Raw genomic sequence first — 23,451 nt, 5'->3', positions numbered from 1 at the left:
TCATTTCAAGAGAACTAGAATATAAAAGCAAGGATGTATGGCCATTTATCTACCAAAAGATGTGCTGGCATTGGAGAGGGTCCAGAGGAGGTTCATGAGAATGATCCCAGGAATGAAAGAGCTAACATGAGGACCATTTGATGGCTACGGGCCTGTACTCACTGGAGTTTAGCAGAATGGGGGGGGGGGGGGGGTATCTCATTAAAACCTATCAAATATTGAAAGACCTATAGACAATAGACAATAGGTGCAGGAGGCCATTCAAGCCAGCACCGCCATTCACTGTGATCATGGCTGATCATCCACAATCGGTAACCCGTTCCTGCCTTCTCCCCATATCCCTCGACTCCACTATCTATAAGAGCTCTATTTAACTCTTTCTTGAAAGCATCCAGAGAATTGGCCTCCACTGCCTTCTGAGGCAGAGCATTCCACAGATCCACAACTCCGGGTGAAAATGTTTTTCCTCAACTCCATTCTAAATGGCCTACCCCTTATTCTTAAACTGTGGCCTCTGGTTCTGGACTCCCCCAACGTCGGGAACATGTTTTCTGCCTCTAGCGTGACTGCTCCCTTAATCATCTTATATGTTTCAATCAGATCCCCTCCCATCCTTCTAAATTCCAGAGTATACAAGCTCCAATCTTTCAACATATGACAGTCCCGCCATTCTGGGAATTAACCTTGTGAACCTACGCTGCACTCCCTCAATAGTACGAATATCCTTCCTCAAATTTGGAGACCAAAACTGCACACAATACTCCAGGTGTGGTCTCACCAGGGCCTTGTACAACTGCAGAAGGACCTCTTTGCTCCTATACTCAACTTCCCTTGTTATGAAGGCCAACATGCCATTAGCTTTCTTCACTGCCTGCTGTACCTGCATGCTTACTTTCAGTGACTGATGAACAAGGACACCTAGATCTCAATGTACTTCCCCTTTTCCTAACTTGACACCATTCAGATAGTAATCTGCCTTCCTGTTCTTGCCACCAAAGTGGATAGCCTCACATTAATCCACATTAAACTGCATCTGCCCACTCACCCAACCTGTCCAAGTCATCCTGCATTCTCATAGCATCCTCCTCACATTTCACACTGCCACCCAGCTTTGTGTCATCTGCAAATTTGCTAGTGTTACTTTTAATCCCTTCATCTAAATCATTAATATATATTGTAAACAACTGCGGTCCTAGCACTGAACCTTGCGGTACCCCACTAGTCACTGACTACCATTCTGAAAAGGACCTGTTAATCCCTACTTTGTTTTCTGTCTGCCAACCAATTTTCTATCCATGTCAGTACCCTACCCCCAAAACCATGTCTCTAATTTTGCCCACTAATCTCCTATGTGGGACCTTATAAAAGGCTTTCTGAAAATCCAGGTACACAACATCCACTGGGTCTCCCTTGTCCACTTTCAAAGTTACATCCTCAAAAAATTCCAGATTAGTTAAGCATGATTTCCCCCTTTGTAAATCCATGCTGACTCAGACCGATCCTGTTACTGCTATATAAGTGTGCCGCTATTTCATCTTTTATAATTGACTCCAGCATCTTCCCATCATTGATGTCAGGCTAACTGGTCTATAATTCTCTGTTTTCTTTCTTAAAAAGTGGGATAACATTAACTACCCTCCAAACCTCAGGAACTGATCCTGAATCTACAAAACACTGGAAAATGATTACCAATGCGTCCACGATTTCTAGAGCCACCTCCTTAAGGACCCTGGGATGCAGACCATCAGGTCCTGGGGATTTATCAGCCTTCAGTCTACCCAACATCATTTTCTGCCTAATGTGAATTTCCTTCAGTTCCTCCATTACCCTAGGTCCTCTGGCCACTATTACATCTGGGAGAATGTCTGTGTCTTCCCTAGTGAAGACAGATCCAAAGTCCCTGTTCAAATCGTCTGCCATTCCTTGTTCCCCATAATAAATTCACCTGTTTCTGCCTTCAAGGGCCCAACTTTGGTCTTAACTATTTTTTTCCTCTTCACATACCTAAAGCTTTTACTATCCTCCTTTATATTCTTGGCGAGCTTACCTTCGTACCTCACCTTTTGACCCCGTATTGCTTTTTTAGTTATCTTCTGTTGCTCTTTAAAAGTTTCCCAATCCTCTGGTTTCCCACTTATCTTTGCTAAGTTATACTTCTCTTTTATTTTTATACTGTCCTTGACTTCCCTTGTCAGCCACAGGCACCCCTTACTCCCCTGAGAATCTTCCTTCCTCTTTGGAATGAACAGATCCTGCATCTTCTGTATTATTCCCAGAAATACCAGCCATTGTTGTTCCACTGTCATCCCTGCTAGGGTATCCTTCCAGTCAACTTTGGCCAGCTCCTCCCTCATGGCTCCAATGTCCCCTTTGTTCAACTGTAATACTGACACTTCCAATTTTCCCTTCTCCCTCTCAAATTGTAGAATAAAGCTTATCATATTATGGTCACTATCTCCTAATGGCTCCTTTACCTCGAGTTCCCTTATCAAACCCGGTTCATTGCACAACAATAAATCCAGTATTGCCTTCTCCCTGGTAGGCTCCAGTACAAGCTGTTCTAAGAATCCATCTCGGAGACACTCCACAAACTCCCTTTCTTGGGGGTCCAGTACTGACCTAATTTTTCCAGTCTACCTGCATGTTGAAATCCCCCATTACAACTGTAGCATTACCTTTGTGACATGCCAATTTTAACTCTTGATTCAACTTGCACCCTATATCCAGGCTACTACTTAGGGGCCTGTAGATAACTCCCATTTGGTTCTTTTTGCCCTTATAATTTCTCAGTTCTATCCATACTAACTACATCTCCTGATTCTATGTTACACCCCACAAGGGACTGAATTTCATTCCTCACCAACAGAGCCACCCCACCCCCTCTGCCCACTTTTCTGTCCTTTCGATAGGATGTACACCCATGAATATTCATTTCTCAGCCCTAGTCCTCTTGCAGCCATGTCTCTTATTCCTGCGACATCATACTTACCAACTTCCAACTGAGCCTCAAGCTCATCCACTTTATTTCTTATACTTTGTGCATTCATATATAATACTTTTAATTCATTACTCCCCTCACCTCTCACTGAATGGATGTGGAGAGTATGTTTCCTATAGCAGGGGTGTCTAGGACCAGAGGGCACACCCTCAGAATTGAGAGACGCCCATGTAAAACAGGTATGAGGAAAAATTTCTTTAGCCAGAGGATGACAAATCCCTGCAATTCATTGCCACAGACTGCTGTGCAGGCCCAGTCATTACATACATTTCAGGAGAATGATAGGTTCTTGATTAATCAGGGCATCAAAGGCTATAGGAAGGCACAAGAATGGGGTTAATAGAGATAATAAATCAGCCGTGATGGAATGGTGGAGCAGACTAAATGGGCCAAACCAAATCAAAATCAAATCAAGTTTAATCATTCCAACCATACATAGATACAGCCAAACAAGACAGCATTCCACAAGACCAAGGTGCAAAACATTCAAAATAGTGAGTAACACGATTCAAAATAGCAAGCAAAGAAGCACATTCACTCAGGGAAAAAAAACATATTCTGCTCGTGTCTTATAATGTTATGGTTTAATTTGGGCCTTGCTCAAAATTGAGCTTCAGTGCAGTTTAAAAAGAAATGAAGACAACTACCGTAAATTCCGGACTATAAGCCGCTACTTTTTTCCCACGCTTTGAACACTGCGGCCTATACTAATGCATGTTTTTTTTTCATGCCGCCAAAAACATTTTGCCTCGTAACAGTAGACCAATAAAATTGATGAGTAGTTAACAGAGGTCCAATGAAATTGTATGATAAATCAAGCGCACTTTCACAATTAAATTATTGTAAATCAGTTATTTGTACTCACCTTCATCAACATGGAAAACACTCGAAGAAAAGCATATGATGCAGCTTTTAAGTTAAAGGCGATCAATCTGGCAGTTGAAGAAGGAAATCGAGCTGCTGCACATAATCTTGGTATAAATAAATCGATGGTGAGACGGTGGAGACACCAGCGTGAAGAACTGAGTCAATGCAAAAAGCCGACAAAAGCTTTCAGAGGTAATCAAAGCAGATGGCCCGAACTTGAAAACTTTCTTGAAGACTGGGTTAACATACAGAGAGCAGGCGGTCGTGGTGTTTCCACCGTGCAGATCAGATTGAAGGCTAAAGCAATCGCCACCAAAATGAAAATCGAAAATTTTAGAGGTGGGCCATTGTGGTGTTTTAGATTTATGAGACGAAAAGGCCTGTCCGTCAGGGTACGCACGACTCTGTGTCAGCAGCTCCCTCCCGACCACGAGGAAAAACTTGCTAACTTCCGCACATTCACTCAAACAAAGATAGCGGAGAATTCCATCGGGCCAGATGATATCATAAATATGGATGAAGTACCTTTGACGTTTGACCTGCCTCTCACTCGGACTGTTAATAAAAAAGGTGACTCGTCCATCACACTAAAAACAAGTGGCCATGAGAGAACGCATTTTACTTTGTGTTCTGAGCTGCACAGCATCCGGACTAAAGCTTCCACTAATGGTGATTTTTAAGCGGCTGACAACGCCAAAGGAAAAATTCCCAAAAGAAATCATGGTGAAAGTCAATAAGAAAGGTTGGATGATGGAGAGTCTAATGAAGGATTTGCTGAGAGAGTGCTACGCCAAGCGACCAGGGGGATTTTTTCACAGAAAAAAACGGCGCTGCGCGTTGAGTGGGAGGCTTGGATGACGAGCGGTGAGAAATCCTTTACCAAAACAGGACGCATGCGAAGAGCATCTTTAACTCAAGTCTGCCAGTGGATCCTAAATGCGTGGAGCCGTTTCATAACATCCACCATCACCAACGGGTTTCGAAAGGCTGGACTGCTGCATGATGAAGAGGACCGCATGCGCTCAAGTGAGAGCGACAACGAAGAGACTGAAGTGAGTGACGAGATCCTGAGGTTGTTCAATTCGGACACTGAAGAAGAGGACTTTGATGGTTTTAGTGCGCAGGAGGAAGATGAAGAAGGCGATCAATAACTTTTCCTGGTAGGCTGCAGTATATATATATTTTTTTTACCAGTCGTTAGGAGATATTGGAATGTTGTTCGTGCACTGTTCAGTAAAAAAGTATACGCAACGTAATTTGTGTGTTACCGAAACGTATGTATATTTAAAAATAGCTGTGTTACAGGCACTGTTCGAAAAAAAGCATTTGCAATATGTGTTTGTTTATGTTACCATACGGATTTAATTAAAAGTTAAAAAATCCTCACGAGTAATATCTTTCTGTGTAAGTATCTCATATTACAACGTGGGACACCTGCGGCTTAAAATCCGGTGCGGCCTGTACAAGTACATAATTGATTTTCTTTCTAAAATTAGAGCGTGCGGCTTTTAATCAGGTGCGCTCTCTAGTCCGGAATCTACGGTCAACTAAGTTGGTTAAAGCTGATTGAGAAAAAAAATAGATTAAAAGTTAAATTAAAAGCTGTAACAGGCACTTAAGAATCCCCAGATACAATCCACTGGAAATAAAAACTCCACGAGGAGAATCCATCCATAACTGAAGAAACAAAGCTGCTATTGAATACTAGGCACTTGCAAATGATTAAAAATAATAAACAGGGAGAAATTAGATCATGAGTGTAAGAATAAATGCAAAATACTGACAACAGTTTCTAAAAGTATGTAAAGAATAGTTATTGGTCCCTGGGAGGATGAAGCTAGAGTTAACGGGAAATACTCTACAAATTTCTACAAGAGGAAAACAGTGGGTGGCACCGTGGTACAGCTAGAAGAGCTTCTTCACAACACCAAAGACCTGCCTCAAACCTGACTTCACGTACTCCCCATGTAAAATCTGCACAAGCTCTCGTGACCATGCAGATTTCCTTTGGGTGCTCCACTTCCTTCCCTCATCCAAAAGCAAGCCAGTTTGCAGGATAGTCACTGTAAGTTATCCCTAGTGTATAGATGAACAGTAAAATCAGAATCTAATTGAGAGCGGGCTGGGGTGAGTTTACAGGACTAATGCAAGATTGGCGTGGTTGGCTGGTAATCAGCGTAGACCTGATTGGCTAAAGGATCTATGCTTTATCCATCTCTACAAAGAAAATTAATGGAACTAAAAATAGACAAGTCCCTTGGACCTAGTGATTTGTATCCAAGATTGTTAAAAGGATTGGCTGCAGAGATAATAGGAGCACAACTAAGCCATCTAACCCATTGAATCTACTCTGCAATTCCATCAAGGCTGATTTATTATCCCTCTCAACCCCAATCTCCTTGCTGTAACTTTTGACACCCTGACTGATCAAGAACCGATCAACCTCTACTTTAAATATACTCCAACTTGGCCTCCACAATGAATTCCACAGATTCTGGCTAAAGAAACTCTTCATCTGCTCTAAATGGATGCCCCTGTAGTCTGAGGCTGTGCCCTAAAGTTTTATACTCACTCAATATAACAAACATCCTCCCAACATCCACTTTATCCAAACCTTTCGGTATTCAATAGGTTTCAATGAGATCCCTCCAATTATTCTTCTGAACTCTGGCGAGTAAAGACCCAGTGCTATCTGACACTCCTCATACATTAACCCTATGATTCTTGTGAACCTCCTCTGGACTCTCTCCAATGCCAGTGCATCTTTTCTTAGATAAGGGGCTCAAAACTGTGCTTAATACTCCAAGTGCAGTCTGACCAATGCCTTATAAAGCCTCAGTATTACATCCTTGTTCTTGTATTCTAGCCCTCTTGAAATGAATGTTAACGTTGCATTTGCCTTCCTTACCACCAACTCAATCTGCAAACTGACCTTTAGGGAAACCTGCACAATGATTCCCAAGTCCCTTTTCATTTTAAAATGAAAAGGGACTTGGGAGTCCGATTTTAAAATTTTCTATATTTAGAAACTAGTCTACACCTTTATTCCTTCAACTAAAGTGCATGGCCATACACTTCCCTACACTACATTCCATCTACCACTTCTTTGCCAATTCCTCCAACCTGTTATGTCCTTTAGCAGACTCCGTTTCCTCAACCCTATTTGTTCCTCCACAATCTTTTGTATCATCTGCAACTTGGCCCCAAAACCATCAATTCTGTTATCCAAGCATCTCATACACCATAAAAAAAGGCATTCTCAACACAGACCCTTGAAGAATACCTCTGGACCTGAGCAACCAACCAGAAAAGGCCTCTTTTATTTCCATTCTGTCTTCTACCAGTCAATCAATCTTCTCACAGTTCTAGTACCTTTCCTGTAATAGCATGGGCTCTTATCTTGTGAAACAGCCTTATGTGCAGCATCTTGTCAAAGCTGAGAAACTCTTAAAGAGAAGTAATGACCAGTGCATCCATTATAATGTTATCCACTAACCCTTAGGAAGCATTGATCATAAATGATTCCTGCTTTCGTTACTGTCTATAAATGGTTCCCAAATCTTTATTTGATACACGATATTTACTAAAGGCTTTCTAACGTTCAAATACATGCACCCACTTGCTTCAAATCTGTACTGCCCGTTACAACCTCAAGTAAGTCCTGGTCAGACCTCTAGGCCTGAACCTTCAGAAGGTTGATATATCACACATTTAAATAACCAAATATGATAAGGTTTACATAATAGAGACACTCAAATGCAGCCTGGATCCAGTTGCCCTCTTGATATACTTCAAGTCAGTTCATTGCTCACTCTGAATTACTCACTCTAGGATAGGCTTTTGAGAATCCAAGCTCTTCCTAACATCCATTACATAAATACAACAGGCCACTGAAATTGTCACTGTTAGTCCTGCTGTCACCTTTCTGCATTGCCTCATGACAAATTTACTCTGTGATCTGGCTGAGACCAGAAGCACAACTTATGAATAAATAACAAGTACAGGTCTGGCCTTAGATTAGTTTTAGAGCTTATTTGGAGTACTCTGAGCAAAGCTTTTGATGGAATTTGGGCTCTTGATATGATCACTAACACAATCCAAAAGTAGCATACTCAAACATCCTGAAACCACTCCACCTACCTCTCTGCGCTGTCAGAATTGTCTATCTGGATCAGATGTTCATTGCTACTAGCTGACCGGTAAAGGCTTCTTCGTGAATGTTTCCTGCGAGGTTGTTCTCTCTCTTGAATGTCTTCCTGCTCCAAATTTTCACTTTCCATGTATGGGTATGCGACTAAGTTGATGTAACCATCACGACCTCCTTCGAAACACACTGACACAACACCTGGACGGGAAGAACATTAAAAAACTAGCAAATTTGCTTTAAGTGAATTTTGTTTCTTAATTTTCTTGAGAAACTCATTGTAAATTAAGTACATGTATGTATTTGCAACAGCAGATGGTCCTCGCATTACTAAAGCACAAGATAGTAATCTCAAATCTGAAACTTAAAAATTGCTATTAAACACTTGGGTCAATCAGCACCCATAAAGAGAAAAATTTCACATCGTATAAGTGATAAAGTTGATTCTGATTCAAATTGGACAGTTGCTATAAAAATATATTAATAACAGGTTATTTGATTTATTAAATATAGACACATCCTAATTGCTCTAAAGACAGTAGCTATCTGACTTCCTGAACTATTGGCAAGGATTGTTGTTCCTTTTTGCGCCTTGTGGTGTTTCGGGCAGCACTTTTGCTATTTCTGTAGCATTTGACTTTTTTTTTGTAGGCGGCAGAGTTCCTAGCTTAACGCACAACCCAGCACGATGGAAAACGTGCAAGGAGCCAGCCAGATTTGAATTCAGGACCATTCAACTCAAAGTCTGGTGCTAATGCTACAACAACACCGGCTGACTAAATATAGTCAAGGATTGCCAAGCTTTTAATCTCGTGACAATTAGGAATTCACAATAGATTCCAAATTAGGATTGTATAAATCTTAGAGGAAGTTAGAGAAGATTCTATGCAGATTAATGTCAAAAGATGTTTGGTGAATAACTCTTCTACATGGTGTGTTTGCCACTAACTGTAGATAAAGCTGAGTGGAATGGAGGAAATGAAAGCTCGGAATGGTGCATCGGGTGGCAATCAAACTGGCTGCTTTGCTTGGATAACTTTGAGATTACATGTTGTTGGAGCTGCAATCTTCTAGGGAAATAAATCATGCTACTATTCTAAGTAGAGTTTTGTAAATGAAAAGACTTCAGGGAAATTAAAACATGACTCAGCATTACAGTAGTTATGATGGCGGGCTAATTATGACTTTTCAGTGAGGGCACTGAACAGTTTTGCTTTTGAATGTCAGGGAGAGATGTTTACTCTCTGCTATTGGATATTGCAAAAGCAATTGTATGGCATGAACAACCTGACATTTTCTGATAATGCTCTATGCAGTCATGGGTAGCTGCATGATCTGAAGAGTTACTGTTATTATCAATCCCATGCATAAAGAGAGCTATTAATACCACAGTTTATACAAGGCTTTAGCATTCACAGACAGAGTCTGGACTGGAAAGGTCACAGTTTTATCAGTCTCAGTTCATCCACCTAACTCCCAAAATCATTCATCAACACACACAGTAATGTCAACAACTAGTTCAGGTGGGGAGGGAGGTGGGAAGGGTGTAAACAACTGATAACATCACGTGGTGTTGATTCTTTCCACTATTTTTATCTTAGTCTTGAAGCCCTGCAGGCAGTAATGAATTATGAAACCCAAAGGAATTAGAGGCTAGAAATTGGCACAAATTCTGCAAAGCTGTGCTGATCGGAATTTTCATAATACTGACTGATATAATAAATAAGCAGCATGTTGTTTGAGATAAGATCAATACCTTTTGTATTACTCATTCGCATATGTGAACAGCAGCCTTGAATTGCTTCGATTCCTGTGGTAAACTAGTACTATATGCTTATTAAGGAAGGCGGCTACAGGATTTTGCCATGATGAAAGAACTGCAATCCCTTCCCAAGTTAGGTTATAGTATCATGTGGAGATGACAAAAATCGATTGCAGATGCTGCAATCTAGAACTCTACAGAAACAAGACAGGCAAAATAGCATCTGCATTTTGACATTTCTGGCTCTAACTCTGCATCAGGATCAGATGCAGGGCCTCAACATGAAACATTTTGCTTCCATAGCTGTTGCTTGACCTAAGTTCTTCCAGCATTCTGCTTTTGTACCATTTGGAAATAATTACTTTTCCATTGGGTAATACCATTGTTTTGTTGAAAGTGGCTAAACTGCAATGCATTTTTGGGAAAAGGATATTATGCAGCACATTTTAGAAAAGGTACATAAAACAGCCAACGAGAGAACACAGAAAATGTTGTGAATAGCTTGCCAATCAAGCAGGCTACTTCATCCCCATGATGTGCACATTCACAAGCATCATTGGAGCTGCACTCTTCCAGGTAAGTGGAGAGTATTCAATCGCATTTTCTCCGATCTCATTTTTCTAGACTTGGGATATTCAAGATTGTTTAATATTATTTCCTGTACACAACTGCAAAGAACAAAATAATTGTTACTCCAGATCCAATGCAGCACAAAACAACAATAAAGAACACAATTAAAAACAATACATATATATGTGTTTATATATATATGTATATACACAGGATAGATTACATACACGGATTGATTGTAGGTACAGGAGTGTCTGTGCATAAGGTAACTGACAGGAAATGATAAAGTAGTGCTGGTTGAGGTATGGTGGGATGGGTTGTGGGTAGAAATGTTGATCAGCCCTGCTGCTTGGGGAAATTAACTATTCTTGAGTCTGGTGGTCCTGGCATGGATGCTATGTAGCCCCCTCCCTGATGGGAATGGGAGGAACAGTTTGTAAGATCCTTCATAATGTTACTAACCCTGTTCCAGCACCTTTCTGTATACATGCCCCTGATAGCAGGTAGAATGGTGCCAGTGATAGGCTGGACAGTTACAATTTCTTGCACATTCATGTGCCTTTCTAAGAGGCTCTTGAATACCTCTATCATATTTGTCTCCACCACCACTCCATGCAACACATTCCCTGCACATCTGCTTTGTCTTACTGGCTCTCTCTCACCTTAAATGCATGTCATCTGCTGTAAGACATTTCAACGTTGGGAAAAAGATACCAGTCATCTACCCCATCTATGCTTATCATAATCTTATACAACTGTCAGTTCTTGTCTCAGCCTCCACCACTCCGGAGAAAATCCAAGCTTGTCCTTGTAGAACATACCCTTTAATCCAGGCAGCATCCTGGTAAACCATTTCTGCATCCTTCCAAAACCCCACATTCTTCCTATAATGGGGCAATCAAAACCTCCACATTCTTCCTATAACAGATGCATCCTAGAGAGTTCTATAAAGGTGAAACATCACATCCTAACTCTCTGCTTTCAGGGAGCTATGGACTTGGACCCCAAGATTGCTCGGTATAGCAACACTCCTAACAGTCTGCCATTAATAGCATACTGTCCCTTTATATTTGTTCTGCCAAAATGCAATACCGCACGTTTGACCAGATTAAACTCCATCTGCCATTTCTCTGCCCATATTTGCAACTGATCTATATCTGCTTTTTTGGCAGTCTTCCATGCTATCCACACCACCACCAATCTTCATATTATCTGTAAACTTACTGATCACTCAACTACATTTTCATCTAGGTCATTTATATTTATCACAAACAGCTGAGGTTCTAGTACAGGTCTCTGTGGAACAAGACTAGTCACAAATATCCAGCCAGAATAAGTCCTGTCTTTTAAGAAGAAGCCAATTCTGAACCACAACGACCAATTCACCTTAGATCCAATACATCTTAATCTTCTGGATGAACCGACCTCAAGGTAGACCCAATCTACCTTCATCACTTGCTAGAAATACTCAATCAAGTTAGTAAGACACAACTTGCCCTGCACAAAGACATGTTGTCTGTCCATCCTGGATGGACCTAACAAATTCTGCTGTCTAAACCTCTTGCACTAAGGTTGACTGAGCTTGCATGGGGAAATTTGAAGTCACCCCCTCCAATAACCCTGTTGTTACTACACCTGTCCCTAACCTGCCTGCGTGCTACAATATCCTGGAGGCTGTTGGGGGATCTGTAGTATAAACATAGAATTATTACACCTTATTTTTGAGTTCTTAGTGGATGAGCAAGCCCCTCATAAGTGCAGACATGCTATTGTCCCTGATTAACAGCACAACTCTCCTCTACCCCATCCCCCTTACCTCCACTAACATTTCCAAACCATCAAAATACTAGAATTCTTGCCCCTCTCTAACCAAGTCTTTGTTATGGCCACAACATAATAGTACCATACACTGACATAAGCTCCAAGTTCATCAGCCTTACCTATAATACTCTTAACATTAATATATACACACTTCATCTGTCCATCCTATTGTGTATATAATCCTGCTCCTACATGTTTCAACCAGTCATGATATCTACCTTCCTTTCAACTCCTCCACTTTCCTGACGTGGTGCTGCCCCTTGCCAAACTAGTTTAAACCCTCCTGAACATCCACTTGATGCTTCCTTCTACATCATATTGAAATATGGACTCCCTTGAACTACTGCTAGGTAAAACTCCAGTCAATGGTGTGCTTCTGACCCGCATTTTCAAATGATCTGTTCCACTATTGACATACTGCCAAATGTTGCCTTGATGTCATAGAAAGTTACCCTCACACTGATTGGGTAACACATTAAGGGCATTTTCAAAGACTTTGCCTTCATTTGCCAGGCTTCAGTGCCTGACTCCTCAGGCATTTCTTCATCATTTACCTGCAAGGATGAAATTGCACAGCACAATAATTTCCCTCCACTTTTGAAAGTCTTTTTAAATGTGTCTTCATTAGACTCTGCCAACATGGCTTTCATCTGAAGGATCTTAGACCAAAATATCAGCAATTTATTCTTTTCCATAGATGCTGCCTGGCCTGTTGAATTCCTCCAGCACTTTGTGTGCTGCTTGGACCACTACATAAACCTTGAGAAAACGGAGGGAGGAGAATTCATCCTAAGCACCTCAGTGCTTAGGCTGAGAAGGGATCTAACCCTCTGGCAGGCTGTTTTTGGCAAAGGCTCTTGACAAAATTATTGTAATGTTGCTGTGTCATGATGAGCCCATTTTGTCAGATGTAAAGCACAGGACAACATGGCAACATACCAGGACCAAGCACAGGCAGCTGCTGTATTGTCCCATCATTTGTGCACAAGATAACCATCAGCAAGAGAGATTTATTAGAAAAGACCAATAAAAATAATTTGTGCAAGTGGAGCAGTCAGTCTTGAAGCAGCCTTTCCTTTGAGTGTGCCAGTCTTAAGAGTGGCTTTGGCTATCAGGCTTGGGAGGGGTAAATTGTCTTGAAAGTTACTTTCGCCTTCTCTGTATTTATTTGTTTATAGGTCACAGTGGTGTAGTGTGCATGGCTGCAAGGGCAGTGTTTTATACTGTGTGGGGGATGTGGGAAGTCTAGGAGACCTCCAGTCCCCAGATAAACACATCTGTACCAAGTGCAATGAGCTATAGCTCCTGAAAGAATCTATCACAGAACTGGAGCTGCAGCTCAGTGACCTTCGACTCATTCGGGAGAATGAGGTGGTGAAAGACTGGGGCTACAGGGAGGAAGTCACCCCTAAATTGCAGGGGACAGGTAATTGGGTGACTGTCAAGAGGGGGAGAAGAATTGCACAGGCAGTGCAGAGTATACCTGTGGCTGTTCCCCTCAATAATAAATGTATAACTTTAGATACTATCGAGAGGCATGACCTATCGGGAGGATCCACAATGAAAAGATCTCTGGTACTGAGTCTGGTGTTGTGGCTCAGGCGAGCACAGAAGTGAAGAGGACAGCAGTGTTGATAGGAGATTCCCTAGTTAGAGGAACATAGGCGAGCATCTGTGGGTGCGACAGAAACACCTGAATAGTATGTAGCCTACCTGTTTCCTAGATCAGAGACATCTCGGATCCATGGCATTCTCAAGAGTGAGGGTGAGCAATAAGTCTTGCTGTATATTGGCACCAAGGGCATACATAAGTAGACAAAGTAAGGAGGTTCGGAAGAGAGATCTGAGGGAGGTAGGTAGCAAGCTAAGAAATAGGACTTCCAGAGTAGTAACCTCTGGACTGCTGCCTGTGCCATGTGCCAGTGAGGGTAGGAATAGGATGATTTGGCAGGTGAATGCATGGCTGAGGACCTGGTACAGGGGTACAGATTTATGGATCAGTGGGGTCTCTTCTGGGGAAGATATAACTTACACAAAAGATACAGGCTACATCTGAACTAATGGGGGTTCTAATATACTTGGCTAGAGTTATTGGGGGGGGGGGGCGGGGGTTTAAAACTAATTTGGCAGAGGAATGGGAACCAAAGAGCTAGAGCTGAAGAGGTAGCTGCTTTACGAATAGGGACAATGTGCGGTGAGAAGAGGCTTTTGAAATGGCAAAATTGCAGTCAACAAGATGAGATGCAACGTATAAGGTGAACAAAATCGAAAAGAACGAGTACAGGACTGAATGTGTTATATCTTAATACGTGCAGTATATGGAATAAGGTAGATGAACTTGTAGCACAGTTAGAGATAGGCATGTATGATGTAGGCATCACTGAATCATGTCTGAAAGAAAATTGTAACTGGGAGCTTAATGTCCAAGGATACGCATTGTATCAAAAGGTCAGGCAGAAGGCAGAGGGAGTGGCTTTGCTCCATTGGTTAAAAAAATGAAATCAAATCATTAGAAAGAGGTGAGATAGAGTCAGAAGGTGTTGAATCATTGAGGATGAAGCTAAGGAACTGCAAAGGTAAAAAGATGCTAATGAGAGTTGTATCGACACTCCCAAACAGCAGTAAGGATGTGGTCTACAAATTACACCAGAGGATAGAAAATGCATGTCAAAAGGGCAACATTACAATTGTCATGGGGGATTTTACGGTGCAAATAGATTGGAAAAATAATGATGATGCTGGATTACAAGGAGGGGAATTTCGAGAATGCCTACAAGATGGCTTTGTAGAATAGCTCATGATTGAGCCTATTAGGGGACCAGCTATTCTGGATTGGGTGTTGTGCAATGAACCAGACTGATGCAAAAGCTTAAGGTAAAAGAACAGTGAGGGGTAAGTGATCATAACATGATCTAATTCACCCTGAAATTTGAGGAGGAGAAGCTAAGGTCAGTGGATAAGGGAACTACAGAGCTCTGTGAGAGCAGTTGGCCAGAATTGATTGGAAAAGAACACTGGCAGGGATGACAGCAGAGCAGTAATGGTTAGAATTTCTGGAAGAAATTCGGAAGGCAAAGGATATAAACATTCTAAAGAGGAAGTTTCTAAAGGAAAGATGACACAACCATGGCAAACAAGAAAATTCTAAGCAAACATAAAAGCCAAAGAAAGGGGAAATAATAGAGCAAAAGTTAGGGGAAGTTAGGGGATGGGAAGCAATTATAAGCCAACAGAAGACAATTAAAAAATCATTGAGGTAAAGATGCAATGTGAAAGCTGGGTGATAATATTAAAGAGGATGGCAAAAGTTTCTTCAGATACATAAAGTATAAAAGAGGCAAGAGTGGATATCAGACCATTGAAAACAATGCTGGAGGTAATAATGAGGGGCAAGGAAATGGCAGATGAATTGAATAAGCATTTTTCATCAGGCTTCACTATGGAAGACATTAGCAGTTTGGTGGAAGCTCCAGGTGTCAGGGGTCACGAGATGTGTGAAGTTACCATTACTAGAGAGAAGGTTCTTGGGAAACTGAAAGGTCTGAAGATAGATAAAATCACTAGGACCAGATGGTGTACATCCTAGGGTTCTGAAAGAGTTGGCTGAGGAGATCGTGGGGGTATTAGTAAAGATCTTTCAAGAATCACTAGATTCCGGTATGGTCCCAGAAGACTTGAAAATTGCTCATTTTACTCCTCCTCAAGAAGGGAGAGAGGCAGAAGGAAACCATAGGCTAGTTAGTCTGACCTCAATGGTTGGGAAGATGTTGTAGTCGATTATTAAAAGATGAGGTCTCAGAGTATTTGGAGGCAAAAGCTAAAACAGGCCGAAGTCTGCATAGTTTCTTTAAGGGAAAATCTTTCCTCACAAATCTGTTGGAATTCTTTGAAGAAATAACAAGCAGCATAGACAAGGCGAATCAGTTGATGCTCTGTATTTGGGTTTTCAGAAGGCTTTTAACAAGGTGTCACACATGAGGCTGTTTAACAAGAGGCAAAAAGTGGGAATAAAGGCAGCATTTTCTGCCAGAGACTAGTGGTATTCCACAGGGTTCTATGCTGGGAGTGCTTCTTTTTACACATCAATGATTTGGATGATGGAATCAATGGCTTTGTGGCTAAATTTGCAGACAATATGAAGATAGGCTAAGGGGCAGGTAGTTTTGAGGAAGTAAAAAAGACTACAGAAAGACTTAGATTGGGAGAATGGGTAAAGTAGTGGCAGATGGAACACAGTGTCAGGAAGTATATGGTCATGTTCTTTGGTAGAAGAAATAAAAGGGTTGACAATTATCTAAATGGTGAGAAAATACAAAAAAAACAGAGCCACACAGGGACTCAGGAGTCCTTGTGGAGGATTCCCTAAAGATTAATTTGCAGATTGAATCTGAGGTGAGGAAGGCAAATACAATGTTAGCATTCATTTCAAGAGGACCAGAACATAAAAGGATATAATTGTGAGAATTTATAAAGCACTAGTGATGCCTCACAGAGTATTGAGGGAAGTTTTAGGCCCCTTGTCTTAGAAAGGGCGTGCTGAAACTGCAGAGGGTTCAAGAGATTCATGAAAATGATTCCAGGAGTAAATGGCTTGTCATACAAAGAACATTTGATGTCTCTTGGATTGCATTCACTAGAATTCAGAAGGAAGAGGGGTGACCTAATAGCAACCTATCGAATTACAGTCGGCCCTCCTTATCTGCAGATTCCGCACGCGCGAATTCAACCAACCGCGGATCGCGAAAACCCAGAAGTGCTCTTCCAACAATTGTTGTTCCAGCATGTACAGACTTTTTTTTCTTGTTATTATTCCCTAAACAATGCAGCATAACAACTATTTTACATAGCATTTACATTGTATTAGGTAATATAAGTAATCTAGACATGATTTAAAGTATATGGGAGGACTTGTGTGGGTTATTGTGGATCAGGATAAAAAAAAATAGGAAGTTCTCTTACTAAGTCGGAGCAGGTACATCCGGTATTATTTAGCGTCAGTTAGTCAAACGTCTGTCTTAGTATATGGTATATATTTTACCTTTCTATGCATATAAAACACTTAAGAGCGCATGTTTCAGTGCCGGGCTTGGTAACAGAAATTCTCGGGACTCGGGACAAATCGCTCCCGAGTGTGCTTTCCACTGTGCAGGGTTGATGTGGAGGATCAAAAACCCAAAACCCAATAATTAAACCACTACTTCGCTTAGTAATAATTGTAGCTTTCATTGGGGCAGGGCCTTTCTCACTTTATCTTTAAAATTGTTCCAATCGTTGACCAACTGTAGCCTAATGCTTTTCCAATGACCGATGGTGTTTTACTCTTTCCAAACGCTTTATTATTTCCAATTTATTTTCAGTCGTGATCATGATTATTTTCGTGAACAGAAACACTGCGCATTCAGAGCACTGGCACTTGGTCCTAATGTCCAACTCACTGAGACAGGTTAAGTAAGGTCTGGGGTTCCGCTGGGTCCTAAGGTCCACTGGATAGAGACAGGTTGCATAAGGGACTTGAGCATCTGCAAATTTTGGTATATGTGAGGGGTCCCAGAACCAATCCCCCTCAGATAAGGAGGGCTGACTGTATAGAGCAGATGTTTTCTATGGTGGAAGAGTTTAAGACCAGAAGACACAGCCTCAGAATAGAGGGGCATCCTTTCAGAACAGAGATGAGGAGGAATTTCTTTAACAAGAGAGTGGAGAATCTGTGGAATTCTTTGCCACAGGCAGCTGTGGAGGCCAAGTCTATATGTATATTTAAAGCAGAGGTTAATGGATTCTTGAATGGTCAGAGCATGAAGGGAAGTGAGAAGAAACCAGGAAATGGGGGCTGAGAGAAAAATTGGATCAGCCATGATGAAATGGCAGAGCAGACTTGATGGGCCAAGTGGCCTAATTCTGCTCCTTTATTTTGTGGTCTAATGATGCAAGGTGTGCACATCATGCCATCAGGATGACGTCACTCCCAGACTGAACACTGACTACACAATCATTGCCATCAACCAAGTCCAAAAACATCAGAAACAATGCAGCAAATAGTTCTATGTCAAAGTTCACAAAAACAGCTCTTCTCAGACAGCACCTCACAGATTTCTTCAAGAGCCAATAGGTGCAGCAGTGCCTACAGATAATGGACTACTCTGAAGTATATTATAATTGGCACCCATGAAGAGACTCTCACCTCCTCTACCAAACAAATGAAATAAAATCAGTTTTAATATCACATATATACACAGTCCTGTCCCTTTGCCTTTAAAACTGCTTCAAACTCACAGGTTCACTGTTGTGCAGTTTTATAAGAAAATTGGCTGGTAGGTTGCTCCAAGCATGAAGAACTTGTCACAGTTCTGTAGACATTGCTTCTGCCTCTCCAGGTAATCCCAAACAGCCTCAATGATGTTGAGATCAGGGCTCTGTGGAGGCCGTACCACCTGTTGCAGAACTCCTTGTTCTTTCTGCTGAAGATGGCCCTTTATGACCTTGACCATGTGCATGGGGTCATTGTCCTGCTGCAGGATGAAGTTGGGACTGATCAGATGCCTTCCTGATGGTTTCGCGTGATGGATGAGTATATGCTTGTACTTCTCGGTATTGGAGATTCCATTAATTCTGGCCAGATCACCAACTCCATTTGCAAAAATGCAACTCCAAACCTTCATGGAACCTCTGCTATGCTTCACTACTGGCTGTAGACACTCTTCCATGTAGCACTCTCCAGCTCTTCTATGAACAAACTGCCTCCTGTTTGAGCCAAAACTTTCAAATTTTGACTCATTAGTCCTGAGCACTTATTGACATTGCTTAGCACCCCAGTCCTCGATTTTGTTTGTAGGTGAGTCAATTGGCTTTGTTGCCACCTTAAAGGGATGGCCTTTTCACAGCAACTCTTCCATGAACAGCACTTCTGACAAGACTTTAACTGTAGAGGGGAGCATTTAAGTGCAGTGGTTTCTGTGAATTTAGAGCTGAGAGCAGTGACAGACATCTTCCAGTTTAGAAGGAAGGTATCTCATCTGTGGCAATACACACAAAATGCTGGAGGGGCTCAACAGGCTAGGCAATATCTATAAAAAAGAGTACAGTCGACATTTAGGGCAGAGACCCTATGGCAGTCCCAAAACTGAAATGGCTAACCTGAGGGAAGATAGCTTTAAGATACTTGGAAGCAGGTACAGGACGGGATGTCAGGGGCAAGTTTTTCCACACACAGAGTGCTGGATGCATAGAATGCACTGCTGGCAACGGTGGTGGAAGCAGATACAATAGGGTCTTTTAAGAGACTCTTAGATAAGTACATGGAACTTAGTAGAGGGCTATGTGGTAGGGAAATTCTAGGCAATTTTAGAGTAGGTTACATGGTCGACACAACATTGTGGGCTAGGGGGCCTGTAATATGCTGTAGATTTCTATGTTCTATGCATCAATATGTTGAGCCCAGGCTAGATCGTCAGATGTTGACACCAGGAACTTGAAACCACTTACTCATTCCACTTCCAATTCCTCGATGAGAACTGGTGTGTGTTCTCTTGACTTCCTCTTCCTGAGGTCCACAATCAATTCTTTGGTCTTACTGATGTTGTGTGGAAGGTTGTTGCTGTGACACCACTCAACTAGCTATCTATCGTGCTCCTGTAGGCCTCCTTGCTATCATCTGAAATTCTGCCAATAATAGTTGTGTCATCAGCAAATAAATAGATGGCATTTGAGCTGTGCCTAGCCACATAATCATGGTTGTAGAAGGAATAGAGCAGTGGGCTGAGCACACATCCTTAAGGTGCGCCAGTGCTGATTGTCAGCAAAGAGAAAATGTAATTTTTCATCCGTACAGACTGAGGAAGTCAAAAATCCAGTTGCAGAGGAAGCTACAGAAGCCCAGGTTTTGGAGCTTGTTGATTAGAACTGACGGCATGATTCTGAACTCATCTGGTCTGATGAGAATGATGTAAAGAATACTTATATTTGTATGTACTTGGTGGCAAGGAAGGCAAATACAAAGTTAGCATTCATTTCAAGACAACGAGAACATAAAAGCAAGGATGTAATTCTGAGCCAAGGCAGCGGTCAAAACACACTTGGAGTACCAATAGCAGTTTTGGCCTCTTATCCAAATTATCTGATGCATTAGAGACAGTCTAGAGGTGGTTCACAAGAATGATCCAGGGAATAAAGGGTTAACATATGAAGAGTTTTTGAGGCCTCTGGGCTTGTACTCACTGGAGTTTAGAAGAATGAAGGGGGATGGGATCTCATTGAAAACTAGCAAATATTGAAAGGCCTAGATAGGGTAGATGTGGTTTCCTTTTGTGTGTGTGGGGAGGGGAGCACAGGACTAGAGGGCACAGCCTCCGAATACAAGGACGTATCTTTAGAAAGAGAGGAAGAATTTCTTTAACCAGAGGGAGGGAAATCTGTGGAATTCATTACCACAGGTAGCTATTGAGAACATGTAATGGGTATATTTAAAGGGGAGGTTGATTTGTCAGAGTCAAACATTATGAGAAGGCAGGAAAATGGGGTTGGGGGAAATAAATCAGCCTTGATGAAATGGCAAAGCAGACTTGATGGGTCAAAAGGCTTAACTCTGCTCCTACGGTTTTATTCAGAGAACAGACATCAAAGCATTATCAACTCCTTCACCAAAGCACAGATAAACTTCCAACCTGCTCTTACTGCATCACTGAGCAATTAAGGCTCACAGCGAGGATCTGGAAAACGCCCATCTCAACACATTCTTAGGAGCCAACTCTCAGCAAAGGCAAATGTCAATGACGGAATTTACCTGGACCTTCAATTGGGATTGAGGAGGACTATAAACACCTCATATGTAATACAAAACCCAAGTAGCAGTGATTCTGTCCTCCCGCATGCTTCAGAGACCAAGATAACTTACTGCAGAGACATTCTGGAAAAATATAAATCCCACTGCTCCAAAATCTTTCAAATCCAATGAAAGGATAACCAATGTATTTGGGTGTATTGGCTTGAGAGAAGCAGCTGACATTGGTTGTCCTTCCACAAACAAGAGAAAATCTGCAGATGCTGTAAATCCAAGCAATACACACAAAATGCTGGAGGAAGCATCTATAGTCAACGTTTCAGGCAGAGTTCTATGAAGGGTCTCTGCCCAAAATGTTGACTGTGACTCTTTTCCATGCCTGGCATGTTCAAAAGTTGCATGATTTGCATGCCTGACCCCAGATCCCTGAAGCAGACACTTCATTCCAAGCTGTCACGGTGGACAGGGATGATATATACTCAATATACTCAATTTACATGCTCCTTTTAAATACAACTTCTACCGACTCCTGGGAACATCTCCCCCATGAACACTCAAATTAAACAATTTGGAATAATATTGAAAACCTCAAATGAGGAGCACACAGAAGTAATCATATGAAGCATTATAAGTTTCTATCTCTCAAACCCATCAATATCATTCCCATAGTGGCCTCAAATTCCTGCAGAACCCAAATGCTAGACATCCTTAATCTTTGGGGGACTGGGGGAGGTGATAGCACAAGAGGAGATAAAAAAAATAAGTTTTGACTTTCCTACTTTAACTCTTGAGAAATTGAGAATAGGGACAACCTCTGCCCTCAGGGAGAATCAATGCTACAAACGTCTCCATATGGCTGAGTAACTAGCATAAATGTTCTTAAAATAACATTACTAAATCCATCAAGCTTTCAAAGTAAATATAGGCCGTCTTATTTTAGCATTAGAATGTGATACAGGTATCAGAACCCAGAGAAGACTACTGTTTGATTGCAGTAGCACCGTCACCACTTTGGAAATTATCTCACTTGTATTAAGCTGCATCTACATAGGGACATTGGGAACATGTTGCAGCTCACTCAGTTTTAGTTTACTTAACCTGCTATTAGCCAGCCCAGCATATTTTCATTTAATAGCTGCTCCAATGAAATGTGTGAAAACACATGCTGACTAATTAACATGTAAATTGAATATATACAGAGAATGCTGGAACCACTCTGCAAGCCAAGCAGCTGCTGTGGAAGCTTAACATTTCAAGTTGAAGGTGCATTCCCAATATTTCCAATTTCTATTTCAGATTGTAGCATCTGCAGATACTGGACTTTGACTCAAAGCTAATACAAAATTATCCTTTATGAGTTATGCAAATTGTTGCTGGACTGACTCTTAGTTGCAACAATAAGAGCACTTTGTTTTGCAGGAAAGATACTATCATGTATTGAAGATTAGCTGTCTGACGAGGCAAAGAGTAGGAATAAAGGGTCAATTTCTGGTTGGCTGCAGGTGATGAGTGCACAGGGTCGGCTTTAGGATTGCTTCTTTTCACATTATACATTAATGATTTGGATGAATGAATTAATAGGTTTGTGGCCAACTTCGCAGATAACACAAAAACTGCAGGAGGGGCAGGTATTGTCAAGAAAGCTTCAAATATAACCAACGACTTTGCCTTCACAGCTGCCTGTGGCAAAGAATTCCATAGATTCACCACTCTCTGGCTAAAGAAATTCCTCCTCAATTCTGTTCTAAAAGGACACACCTCTATTCTGAGGCTACGTCCTCTGGTCTTAGACTCTCCCACCATAGGAAATATCTTTTCCCCACTCACGTTCTCAAAGCCTTTCACCATTCGACAGGTTTCAATCAGGTCACCCCTCATTCTTCTCTACTCCAGTGAATTCAGGTCCACAGCCATCAAATGCCCTTCATTTAACAAGCTATTCAATCCTGGAATAATTTCCGTAAACCTCCTTTGAACCCACTCCAGTTTCAGCACATCCTTTCTAAGGGGCCCAAAACTGCTCACAATATTCCAAGTGAGGCCTCACCAGTGCTATAAAGTCTCAACATTACATTCTTAATTTATATTCTAGTTCTCTTGAAATGAATGCTAACAGTGTACTTGCCTTCTTTGCCACCCACTCAACCTGCAAATTAATCTTTAGGGAAATCTGCACAAGGAATCCCCAGTCTCTTTACGTATTGTCTCTCCAGTTTGAAAATAGTGAACCCTTTAATTTCTTCTACCAAAGTGCATGTCAGACACTGCATTCCATCTGTCACTTCTTTGCCCATTCTCCTAATATTTTTGTACTCACTCCACTTCCTCAAAACTACTTGCCTCTCTACTTCATATTGTCTGCAAATTTGGCCACAAGGCAATCAATTCCATCATCCAAATCACTGACATATAACATAAAAAGAATTGCTTCCAACACAGAACAGTCACCGGAAGCCAACAAGGCTCCTTTCATTCCCACTCTTTGCCTCCTGCCAAACAGCCACTGTTTTATC

At 41.5% G+C, this 23,451-nt stretch overlaps 1 protein-coding gene across 1 annotated transcript in view; it reads right to left on the bottom strand.

Moving 5' to 3' along the window:
* Positions 1-23,451, bottom strand: part of ip6k1 (inositol hexakisphosphate kinase 1) — a 117,054-nt gene that overhangs the window by 35,316 nt on the left and 58,287 nt on the right. Inside the window, exon 3 of the mRNA XM_059944527.1 lies at positions 8,006-8,210. Coding sequence (XP_059800510.1) covers positions 8,006-8,210 — 205 coding nt within the window. The remainder of the gene's footprint in view (positions 1-8,005; positions 8,211-23,451) is intronic.

Source organism: Hypanus sabinus, chromosome 19 (genome assembly GCF_030144855.1).
Source record: "Hypanus sabinus isolate sHypSab1 chromosome 19, sHypSab1.hap1, whole genome shotgun sequence".
NCBI lineage: Eukaryota > Metazoa > Chordata > Chondrichthyes > Myliobatiformes > Dasyatidae > Hypanus > Hypanus sabinus.
This window is presented reverse-complemented; position numbering and strand designations above follow the sequence as displayed.